The sequence below is a fragment of the Monocercomonoides exilis genome (assembly GCF_001643675.1).
Source record: "Monocercomonoides exilis strain PA203 chromosome Unknown scaffold24-1337568, whole genome shotgun sequence".
Lineage (NCBI taxonomy): Eukaryota > Preaxostyla > Oxymonadida > Polymastigidae > Monocercomonoides > Monocercomonoides exilis.
The window spans coordinates 1,179,176-1,191,932 of NW_027150569.1; the positions used below are offsets into that span (position 1 = coordinate 1,179,176).

Below are 12,757 nucleotides of genomic sequence, written 5' to 3' on the forward strand. Positions count from 1 at the left end.
CTTGATGAAACGTCATTTATAATATCATCTCTAACTGCAAAAGCATTCACCAATCGAAGTGCTTTTTTACCAATTCACAACTATTTAACTTCTGTAACTTGTGTATTACTTCAAATTCTCATAAAACAGTTACAGAACGAAAGTGACATTAAAGGAAATATTTCTGAACTGTTATTACACAACTTTTCATTTGTGGATCGTCTTATAAATTATTTCGTGATACTTTTAACTGGATGCGTTCCAAACGATACAGAGCCAAAATCATTTCAAGGAATATCTTTTCTTAAATGTGAATTTTCTACTAAAGATTTGCCAGCTGCGACTAACGTCGCACAAAATATTTGGATGTGTCTTTCATTACTCCTTTTTTGTCACATTGCTGTAAATTCTTCAAGTGATGGTCACAGAGCTTCTCAAGCTGCAGGAGTTACTTATTTGCCATGCAATTCTCCCTCTATGAATATGATTTGTCCTTCTATCAACAATAAAGTGATTTTTTCTGATATAACAAAACTGCGCTTGATTGAAGATATACCAAACTTTCCAAGTGAATTCCTGAATGAAAGATCGAAAAAAGATTCGAGCTTATCTGGAACAGAAACGGAAGGAAAAAGCAAAGAAAAGAAAGAAAACAACGAAGACTCGATTAAATATATAGATTTTGAAAGATTTTCATTGAAAGAATTAATAAATACTGTGCTTCATGAAGCAGATCATCCATCAACAACACTTCAGAAAGATGCTTCAAGTTCAAAGGCAGCAGAAGAAACTGCGGTGGAAGCGAAAACGAAGGTTAATACAGACAACTCTAAACAACTAGGCTCTGCTAAAAATGTGCTGTACAGCATTCACAGAAGAGCTGTGATGTCTCTTTTGAAGTCCACCGTCGCATCAGACGCAGCTCAGCTGCTTTCGCCGCCTTCTGCAGCGACACAGGATTCAACGAGCGCGAAACCCACACATTTAGATCTTCTTTTGGAGTATTGCAAGCTTCCTCTCCACAACCTGTACAACACACTCCTTTGCCTTCAAAAAGAACATACAGAGCAATCTGCTGGGCTTTCATCGTTATTGTCTCCATCTTTTGTAGCAGCCTCAGAAATAGCGTCAAAATTCATGTTCGATTTTTCTGCAAGTTTTGAAGCCAAACAGAAGAACGAGGCTGAGAAAGCAGTGGAAGAGAATGCGAAAGAGACAGGCGATGAAACTGAGCCGCCTTTTGACGAATTGCTGGAGCTTGCTTTGAAAATGAGCAAAGAGGAAGCCGGCGTTATCATTGAGGATAATGAAGACGAAAACGAGAAGAAAGAGAAAAATGAAGAGAAAGAAGATGAAAAAAAGGAAGAGAAGAAGGAAGAAAAAACAGAGCTATTAAAAACATCTTCATCGTCTTCTCAATCAGAAATTGAACCAAAGACATCATCAGCAGACCTGTCACCATCTCATCTTCTGTCTCTTTCGCTTTCATTCTCATTGATTCGCCATCTGCCTCTTCTTTGCGTGAGCGCTATGAGATTTTTACTTGAAGAAGAAGAAGAAGAAGAAGAAGATTCCGGTTGCCGTGATGAAGCAGTAAATGAAGGCAAGCCATGCTTCTATTCAATTGGTCATTCATTGTTCTCTTCTTTGTCCAATCTTCTGACGTGCACACACAAATTATTCACTAAAGTCTCTCTCATCCTTTCAATGCTCCCATCGCAAATGCAGTTGGCTATTGCCAATGGAATAAGCATTGCCAAAAGAGAAGACAAAGAAAATGAAAAGAACAAGAGCGATGATACGACATCTGAATCATCGAATACTAAATCCCCTTCAAACACAATATGTTCTCTTCTTGGCAGCCAATTGGGTGCGCTTTCTGCCTTTTTCTTCTCTCTTTTCAGCTGTGCTTCTTCTGTTGTCGATATTCTATGTAATTCTTCTTTGTCTTTTAGCAGCTGCAATGAGAAAGAAAAATTCAATGACGAAACATCCAAAGAAAAAGAAGGAGAAATCATTGAAGTGAAAAACGATGTGTTGAAGTTGTTTAGCCTGCTGGAAGAATCCACAAAATTCGTCTTTTTGAATGGCGGAAACGATGAAATGAAAAAAGATACAGCAAGCGAAGCAACAGATGCCCAATCAACACATATCTCATCTTATGCTTGCGATAACAATTTTATTCCATTCTCATACAAATCAGCTCTGATGCTAATTTGCACTATGCTTTTGGAACGTTCAGCAAGAAAGGACAGAAAAGAAGGGTCTTCAAATAAACAAAATGAGATGAACATCAACTTGTTTGAGAAGGAATGCAGCGAATGGAAGGAAAAAGAGACACACAAATTGTTCCTTCCTCTTTTGTCGTTTATCTCTTCTTCTGTCCAGTCATCTGCATTGCTCACAAAAACATCAGCAGATCAAGTTTTTGGAGAGCTAACGTCACCGTTTCCTCCGTCTGCCTTGATACGCTTTTCAGATTTGGATTTGTATGCTCCTTCGTCTTCCTTGTCTTCATTTATGGATCATCAGACAGACGAAGCAGGAGAGAAAGGAAAAGAGTTGATTGAGTCGAGTTCAACAGCCTCAAACACTCAGACCGAGCCTGCAGAATCTCAACTACCATCAACAATTCCGAAGGCGCCTTCCATTCCAAAAGCACCCCCGCTTTTGTCGCCTTCTTCTTCAACTTCTTCTTCTTCTTCCTCTTCTTCTTCCTTTTCTTCTTCCTTTTCTTCTTCCTCTTCTTCTTCCTCTTCTTCTTCCTCTTCTTCTTCCTCTTCTTCTTCCTCTTCTTCTTCCTCTTCTTCTTCCTCTTCTTCTTCCTCTTCTTCTTCAACAACATCATCTTTTTCTTCATCCAACTTCTTGTCTTCCATTGATCTGTTCTCTCCATCCTATTCATCCTCTTCCATTGTTACTCCGCTTCATCATTCATCGCCTTCTTCTTCCTCCTCCTCCTCTTCTTCTTCAGACTCTGACGAAGGAGAAATGTCTCTTGGCGATTTGTTTGACCTGTCGCCTTCATTGAACAAGCTAATGTCTTCTTCAGGTTCATCAGCATCTTCTTCTTCGTCATCTTCCTCACAATCAAAGCAGAATACATCAACGTCTTCTGCTTCTTCTTCTGCAACTTCAGCAGAAGAGAAAAAAAAGAAACAGGAAGCGGATTGTTTGAATGAAAGAAGCAAGTATTTGAAGCCAAACGCATATAGACACTATTTGCAGGTTAAAGATATTCTGAAGAAGGCACTTTCAGATGAAGACAAAGCGAATGAGTATTCTTCTCCTTCTGTTTTGGCTGCTTTTTGCTCTCTTTCTCCATTTGCTGCTGCTATTCGGCCTCTTCAAGCACTCCATTTGGAATCAGAACAAACAAATACATCTGATGCGGTATTTTCACCCGTTTCTTTTCTTGTGTTAGCACTTGAGTTTCTGAAGAAGTGTGTTGCTGGTTCATTTTCTGATGAAGAAAGCGATGAAGAAGAAACAGAAACATTGCAAAAAGAGACAAACGAAAGCCAAACAGAAACAGAAAAAGGAGAAGAAAAAGAGCATAAAAGCGAGAAAGAAGAAGAAAGCAATCAAAATACATGTTCTTCACTTCCTTGCTTTATTGAGTCTAATTTGAGCAACTTTTGGCTGACTGGATTTGATTTCTCTTTCGATGCAGACGAAATGGCATTGACAAACGAGCAACCTGAAACTATTTCTGTTTCATCTTCGTCTTCTTCAGAAGATGCAAGCGAAACATCAATTCTGAAGAAGGCTGTTTATTCTGCCATTCTGAAGAAAGAACAGAAAAGAACCAGAAAAGCAAGTGATGCGAGAGGAAATCTGATTTCATTTGTGATGAACAAAGTGTCTTCTCATTCTTCTCCCACTGAAAATGACTTGAAGCTGTTGAAGCAATTAGTGAGCACCAAAGAGAGTGAAGGAGAAGAAGGGCAGATGGAAGAGAAGTCTGAGAAAGATGGTGATGTGTTGTGCACAAATGAAGATATCACAAAGAATGAATCGTCTTCGCTTCTTCTTCGCAATCGGAGTGCTAAGCACACTGAAATTGTTGTCTCTCTGATCCAATTCATTGAGAAATACAACAATTGCGATGGAGTTAAGGAGAAACAAAGTGAGATAAAAGATGATTCAGATGCAAAAACTGAAAGCGAAGATAAGAAGAGTGAACCAGAAGAATTGAGGATTGAACAACTTTTTGGAAGTCGGCTCATTTCCTTTGTGACATCTCTTTTGCATCACATTTCTTCATCAAAATCAGTTGTGTCTCAGTTTGTGTTGGGTGCCATTGAAGCTTCTGAAAGCAGAATGGAGCAGAAGAAGAAAGAATCAAGCAATGATTCTGTTATTTCTGCTTCATCTGCTTCTTCTCTTCTCCGAAAGTCCATTGACTGTCTCAATTCCTCATTCAACAAAGTGTCCCCTCATACGCTTTCTCTTGTCTGCGGTGTGCTTTTGCTGTCAATTTCTGTGCATACAACGAATTCTTCATTGAACAAGTGCCAAATGCAGAAGGATTCTGTTGGAGAGAAAAGCGAAGATGATCAAACTGACTCTTTTGTGGAAGCATCATTCAATTTGATTTGGTGCATCGCATCCAAAATGTTCCTTTCTCATCCAACTTCTCCTGTTTCGAGTGAAGATTTGAACTTAATTTCAATTTCTGAAGTTGGAAACAAACATTCTGCTTTTGTTCTTGTTTGTGGGTTGTGTGCGTTCTCAGCCATACGAAACAAGAAGGTGGCATTAAAGTTTTTGAAGAAAATTGTATCTTCAACTTTGACCTCAATGAATTCTCTGAAGGAGTTGTGCGTTGGAGAAAAAGAGGCAGAAAAAGAAAACTCGGAAGAAGAGAAAGAGAAAGAATCGAAAAATGCTCAGAAGAAAAAGTTGATTGAGGCAAAGATGATTGAAAATTCTAATTTGATGTTCATTTTAATGCATCTTCTTTCAAGTTTGGTTGGCGTTGACTACATTCCAAACCAACACACAGAAGCGAATGTACTTTCTTCGTCTTCTTCTGCCTCTTCAGATTCAACTGGCATTCAATGTTCATCCATTGATGCTTCAGAGAATTGCGCATCTGCTTCCTTAAAGCAATCTCTCCCGCTCCATCTGTATCTGATGCTCTCTTCATTCCCCTTCTTTTCTTTCTTTGAACACAAAGTGTCTGACTCACATACGCTTCCTCTTCCTCCTCTGCTTGATATTCCTTCTCTCATCAGACACCCACATATTTCATCGCTTGTCTCTATTTTGTCTCCTCTTCTTTCGGAAACTGCCTCAACTGTCTTTGCTCCACAAACAGCTCTTACTCGCTGGCTTCAGTGTTCTTCTCCATCTTCTTTTGCGTGCACTGAAAGTTCTCTCCGCTTCTTCCACACACTCAATAACTGCACCAACATTTCTTCTTCATTTATTCACTTTCTCACTCCAATAACTTGGCTGCACCGTCTTTTGTCTTCCCCTCGTCCAAAGGGATATGCTTCTTTGCTGACACCTCCACACCCATCTGAAGGAGCATCTTCGTCTGAGTCATTCTCTGATGACTGTTTGCTTAGCGGATCTTCTTTTCCTTGGGAGCACTCATCGTGGTGGGATACTTGTTGCAAAGAGAAAAACTGGAGTGAGATTGAATTCGGATTAATACAAATACATTTTTGTTTGATTTCTTCTTCTTCTTTTTCTTCATCATCCAAATCGTCTAAAATTCTTTCTCTCACACCAACCATTAGATGGGACAGAGTGTTGAGTGGAATGTGCAAGACGCTCTTGGAATGCTCTTCAACACAACCTTCTTCTTCATCATGTGATATGCCATCATCTTCCTCCTCTTCTTCATCCGCTTCCTCATCCAATCAATCTTGTGATGAATCGAACTCATCATCATCTCCATTACCATCAAGTGAGGAAAGCAGCTATCATTATTTCGAGACTGCAGCAGCCAGCCACATTGTGCATCTTATTTTGACAGCTGTTCAGTCTGCCATAAACGAAGAGCAGACAACAAATGCTTTGAAAGAAGCTGCTCAATCACATTCAACCTCATCTGCATCTGCACATTCACCATCATCTGACCGCCTTTCTCTGAAAAAACAGAGGCAGGACCAAAGAGCGTATTCTTCACAGCACGATCAATTTGAGAAGTTTAAGTCAGCTGTTGTGTCATCTCTTCTCTCTTCGTTGAATGTGTTTGACTCAACAACACTGCCTTCTTATTCTTCTTCCTCATCGTCTTATCCAACTGGCTTGCTGTCTGTGCTTTCTCAGTCGCTTTCTTCCCTCATTTTGAAATACGAAGCCAAATTGGAACATGATCGTTTGCTTATCTCAAACATGATGTCATCCACTTCATCACAACAATGCTCAGCTTCTTCTTCTTCTTCTGGCACATGCCCAAAGGCTCTTAACTGCGAATCTCAGACAACTTCTCTTCCTTCTCCTTTCAATTATTCGATTCCTTCGGAATCTCTTCTTTCGTCGTGTGCAACTTCTCCTGCACTTTCTCTTCCTCTTCATGATCTTCTTCTAACTTCATCACTTTTTGGAGTTTATCGTCCTTCGCCTTATTCATTGCAATCTTCTTTTTCTTCTTCTTCTTCTGATGCTTCTTCATATTGCTCATTTTCAACATTCATTCAGTCATTTGAATCTTCCTCTCAGTTTTCACCAGAAAAAGACCAATTGAATACTCTCGATGAATTGTGTGCTGTTTCGTCATTGAAACAGTTCAATCCATCGCTTTTGCATCCTTTTGCTCCATTTACAAGCATTGAAACAACAAATGTTTGTTGTTTGAACAGAAAAGATGGGGAAGAGAAAGAGAATGCATTTGAAAGCGTGTTGAATCCCTCTTCTGAGATGAATGAATTTCTGAGGGCACTTCTGATCCATTCCAATGCATCCAACGCCATTTCCACAGACATTCTGTCAAAACAACACTTTTATGATGATTTTATCAGCAACACAGCATTTGCACAGGAAATGCACTCGAATCAATTGGAAGAGATATCTCAAACGCCTTCTGCCATACAATGCGTCAAATCGTCGCTTCTTTTGTGTTCTTCTTCGATAGTCAATCTTATTCTGTATGTGACACACACACTTTCTCGCTCCTTCACTCTGCTGCAACATTACTCGTCCTCTCTCATGCTGATTGCCACTTCTGGTGGCGATACTTCTCCTTTTGCACCACATTCGTCGCCTAACTGCAAAAAGGATCAACAAAATGAAGGAAATAATCAGAATAAAGAAAAGGAACAAGTTGATCAGACACATAAATCAGCAACATCATCATCAGAATCACCAAAGAAAAATCCAAAAGACAACGGAAACGATGACAAAAAGGAGAAGAATGCAAAGGAACCGCAAAAAAGCAGTGAACTTAGCAATTCAAACGCAAAGGAGGGTAGATGCAAACCAACAGGATTTTCACTGCCACATTATTTGCAGTGGAGGCATCAATCATTAATGGAGCAATCTTATCCAGATGCTTTGTCTACCTCTTCTGCTTCGCCGTTTTCTCTTTCAGCTTCTTCCTCTTCTTTCTCTTTGGAGTCGCAAAGCTCTTCTTCTCCTTCTGCTTCTTCATCTTCTTCGACTGCCTCTTCATTTGTCAGTTCTGATTCACAGCCAGATTTCACTCTTCCCATTCAGACACGCACAAATGTGCTGTTCTTCCTTCAGCTAGTTGCTCGGCTGGCACGCCATTCAGCTGTGATGTTGAGAACAGACATGGAAGAAGAATGTGAAGAGGAAGAAAGGCAAGCAAGAGAGCTAAATGAAGATAACAGCAGTGTTCAAATCAATAAAGCAGCAGACGAAAAAGAAGAAGCGAAATTGAAGCATCATAACTTTGAGCAAAATCTGTTTGCAATATTCTTCTCTACTCCCATCCAGAAGAAGATGACAGGTTTTGGCAGGTTGCAATCTGTTCAATTATCTCCATCTGTCTCTTTGTCTCCTTCAGCACCCACACCTCCCTGTTCTCCTCCGCCTCGCCCTTCTTCCTCACTCAACGTGTGCTATTCGACTCCTCCTCCTTCTCCACCAACAACTGGCTCTTCAGCTGCAGGCTCGCCTTTCTCTTTCTCTCCTCCACTTTCTCCTCCGGTTGAATCAGCTGCTGTTCTGCAGGTTGGCTCGTTGTGCTTCTTGAGCACTCTCCGAAAGGCGATGGACATGTTCATCAAAAGATACACAAAGAAATCGACTTATTCAGCTTTTATTCGCAATCACTCATCTTCTGGTCTCCTTTCTTCTTCTTCTTCTTCTGCTGCTGCTGCTTCGAGTGCATTTTTGGACAAAATAAACAAATGCAACGTGGATGGCTGTGCTAACTCTTATTTCCAGAATTCAACAACAAACAAAGAAAAGACACTCAAACCAAAGCAAAAGAAGGCAAAAGAATCCAAAGAAAAACATGTCTTAGAAAATTATGTTGTCACAAAGACTTCAAAGGCATCTTCTGATGATAAACAAGAGCAAATTGAACAGATACAGAAAGAAGAAAATCAAACTGATGAGAAAGTTGGTAAGGAAAAGGAAAAGAGAAAGAAGCATTCGAAGAAGGATGAGCACAAAAGACGGAAAGACAAACACAACGCAGCAAAGGATGAAGGGGCAGATACACCACGTTCATCATTGCTGACTGAGGAAGCAGCTGCTGAGGAAAAGAAGAAAGCAAAAGAACTTGCACTTCCTTTCACTGCGAACCAATTAGCATCGTTTATACTTTCTCTTCCGCCGTTGCTCGCAGACAATCCAGCAATATTGGCAGCTAGTTTGGATGTGGTGAAGATCAAAAGAGAAGAAATGGTGATGGAGAAAGAGAAAGAGAAAGAGAAGAACGAGAAAGAAACAGGAAAAGATAAAGCGGATGAAAAAGAGATCAAAAACACAGAAAACAAGGAAGCAAAAGAAGAAGAAAAGAAGAAAGAGGGAAAAGAAGATGAGCAAACTTCCGCAATAAAAGACAGATTGTCAGCTGCTTTGCATGAGCTGCAGTTATGCATTATGATTGATGAATATGAGAAGACAAATAAACCAGGAAATTCTTTGAAGCCTGAGGCTTCGGAGATTTCTTCGGCAAAAGACGAAGAAAGGGGAGAAAAGAAAGAGAAAGAGAAAGAAGAAGCAGAAGAAAAATCGAAAAGCCCCAAAACAGAAGGAGAGAAAGAGAGTGCACGAAACAAGGCATTATATAATGTGAACAAAAAAATATTTGAACGTTCCCTGAAATCGCTGCTGTTTTATCCATTTGCTCATAAGCTGATGAAATATGCGTCTAAACTGCATTTGACAGGCAATGTGAAGGAATCAGAATTAACACCCTCAGAAATAAGGCAGACTTATGTTCCTATTCTGTCAAGCAACTTATTCCAATCTTTAGACGAAAATTTCCTCAAATTGTCGAATATGTTTTCTTCTTCTTCTTCTTCTTCTTCTTCCTCCTCCTCCTCCTCTTCTTCTTCCTCTTCTTCTTTGAACCAACTTGACAAAAATGTCTTGTCTTCTCTTCTGACGCCTTGCCATCCTTTATTGGGCAGACTATCCGAATTCTTCTCTCGAAAGGGTGACTCCTCTTCAGATGAAATGTTCTTTCATTCTTCGCTCTTCTCTCCGAATTCTCTTCCTCAGCCGCAGAATCAGCAGCAATCTGCAAATGCATCTACAGCAACAACAATAATACCTCCATATCAAGCGTCTTCTTCTTCCTCTTCCTCTTCCTCTTCCTCTTCTTCCTTCCCGCCAGTCTCTCATCATTCCACATCCTCCATCCAGACAGCACAGCAGCAGCTGCTTCTGAGCAAAGAGGCGCTGGAAGAGCAGAGCAAGCAGATGGGTGTGACTGTTGAGATGCTGAAGGAGATGATGGGAATCACAGACTCTGGTGCAGCACCTGCAGATGTTGAAGCTGAAGGAAGTGGAAGCAGAATAAGAAGTGGAAGAGGAAACGAAGATGAAAGCAGAGGCAAAAGTGAAAGTGAAAGAGAAAGTGAAGGTGCAGCTAGCGATGAAGGCAGATCTGGCAGCGGAGAAGAAGATGCAGAAGACTTCATTCGCAGTCAGATTCCGTTTTTGCTTGGGTTTTCTTCTTCACATGATTCAAACTTCGATGCTCTTGCGCCAAAACAAACACAAGCTTCGTCTTCAGCTGATTTTTCCTCTTCTTCTTCCTCTTCTCCTTCATCAACAGCCAATTCTGCTTCATCTCCTACTTCTCCTTCTTCTATTCCTTACCCTCCTTCTCCTTCCCTTTCTTCCCTTCCTTCTCTTCATTCTCTTCCATCGTCTTCGCCTCTGTCAGATTCAGCCTTCTTCAAAGAACTCATAAGCACCAATGGAGATGATGAAGGTATGTCCAAACTGAGACAAAAATTCAAAGAAATCTTTATGAAGCGTCTCAACGAAAAGAACTATGGTGGCCATGAAGAAAAAGATAGTCCATCGCAAGTTTCAGAAACAACATCTGATCAAAATGCAAGTTCATCATCATCATCATCATCGTCTCCTTCTTCTTCCTCTTCATCATCTTCGAATATTTCTGAGATTTTGCCTGATGAGCGTGAGCCTTCGTTGATGCACATTCCACTGCGCCCGCGACTCAGCCGTCTTCCTTTTAGCTCGCTGCAGGTTCATATGAACAACCAATCAGAAGGAAAGAACCAGGACGAAGAGAAATCAGAGGGAAAAGAAGGGAATGCATCGTCTAATACAAAGGAAGAACGAAAAGAAAGAGATGAAGATGAAGAAGATTATGAAGAAGAGGAAAATGACGATGACGAAGAAGAAGAGCGTGATGAAGAGAACTGGGACATGTCATCGCAGATATCGTCTGCACTCTCCAACTACTTTGGGGAGTATGCTGCTGTGCAGAACAGCCACAGCCAGAGCGAGTTTGAGGAAGAAGAAGATGAGGAAGAAGGGGACTTCATTGAAGGAGCCGAAGAAGGAGGAGGAGAGGAAATGGAAGAAGGAGAAGAATCTGAGCTTGATGACGACATGCTGATTGATTCAGACTTTCTCCTTTTGGATGCGAAGAAGCTGGCAGATCGCAAAGAGATGGAAGATATTCTCGAACAACAACTTGAATTGGTTGGCAGTGGAGATATTGTGTTTGGTGATTTGAGTAGCATCGCTGCAAGTGAGGAGAGCGGAGGTGAAAGCAGTCAAAACAATACAGCAGTACACAAAATAGAGATTGAGCAGAATGAAAAATATGCTCAAAAAATGCTGGATGTTATAAAGAGCTTAAGAGACGATGCAGCTGCCAAAATTAAAAGGAGCAAAGAAGGTGAATCTGGAAACAGACAAGAAGACGCACAAAAGGATGCTTCTGTCACAGACACACCACAAAATTCTAATGAGGAGATAATAAAACAGCAAGCCATAGATGTATTTGTGAATTCACTGAACGATGTTCCTTCAGAAAGGACAAGCGCAGAAGAGAAGCCAAGCAAAATTGAAGATGAGAAAACAATCAGAGAAGATGAAGACAAGCAATCTCCACTGAATTTACTGACTGCACCTCATCCTCCTCAAGCTGAACACATGATTGTTTCAGCTAGGCTGTCTGAACTTGCAGATGAGCTAATGGGAACGAACCATTCCAGCGAAAGCAAAGTCCCTTCGCCTCCTTTGCATTCGCCCTCTTTGTTGACTTCTCTTTTGTCGAATCATTCTTCATTGTCACCGCTTGCTTCTCCTGCTGGTCGCCCTGAGTTCGTTTCTCTTTTGCTTGAAGATCCATCGCAACTTCCTCCCGTTTTCGCTTTGGTCAAACCAGAAGACGCTAAAAATGCAGAGTTCTTTGCGAAATGCATTGAGAAATGTGCAAAGAAGTTCAACATCCAACTGAAAGAGTCTGAGAAGGAGAGAAAGAAGCACCCGATTGTTAAAATGGATACAAGCAGAGAGGCATATGAAAGCAAAGATGAGGAGAAGAAGGAGAAGGAAGTTGAACTGAAGGAATTGTCATTGAAAGTTCTGGAAGAAAAAACGAGGCAGAAAAAAGAGGAAAATGAAAAATTGCTGCTTCAAAGGAAAGAAGATAAAAAACCAGAAAGCCAAAAAGAAGATAGCACGAAAGAAAAACAAGATGAATCAGACAAAAAAGACAAAAACAAAAGCAAATCAAATAAGAAGCAGTCAAAAGATAATTCCATTTCGTCAGCTTCTTCAGCTCCTTCTGATGAACATGACGAAGCATCAAAAGAATTACCCGACAGCAAAACAACTCCTCCTTCAACTCCTCCTTCTTATCCATCTGAGCCTCCGCAGTTGCTTTTCCTTCCTCATTCTCTTTCTCAATCTGTCATTTCTTCTCTCTTTTATCTGCTCAGTCAAACACAATTCGGCTTTAATTCACAGAAAATAGCATTGACGTGCCTTTCTTCGCTGGTCGGGAAAGAACAATTGCAAACATTCCTTTCCTGTCACATGCTGTCTGATATCTCTTGCTTGTTTGCATCACTCAAAGATTTGACAATGAAAGAAAGCGAATTAAAAACCGAAGAAGAAAAAGGAGATGATAAAGAGAATAAAGAAGTTGTAGATTCTATTTCTCCGTTCTCTTCGGCTGTGTTCTCTTTGCTTCTTCAACGCTGCTCTCGATTCCTTCACGAAATGTATTATGGCAAAACAACACATGCACTGACTGTTGCATTCATCGGATTGGAATTAAGAGAAGTTGATAAGGATGAGAATGGAGAAAATGAAGATGATGAGAAAGAAAGAAACAAAGCGTTCGATTTATTCAACA

General features: G+C 40.5%; 1 protein-coding gene across 1 annotated transcript in view; it reads left to right on the forward strand.

Annotated features, from left to right (window-relative positions):
• Positions 1–12,757, forward strand: part of MONOS_4774 (putative E3 ubiquitin-protein ligase UBR4) — a gene marked incomplete at its 5' end in the record, with an annotated part of 39,451 nt that overhangs the window by 141 nt on the left and 26,553 nt on the right. The window contains one exon of the mRNA XM_067874872.1: positions 396–12,740. Coding sequence (XP_067727018.1) covers positions 396–12,740 — 12,345 coding nt within the window. The remainder of the gene's footprint in view (positions 1–395; positions 12,741–12,757) is intronic.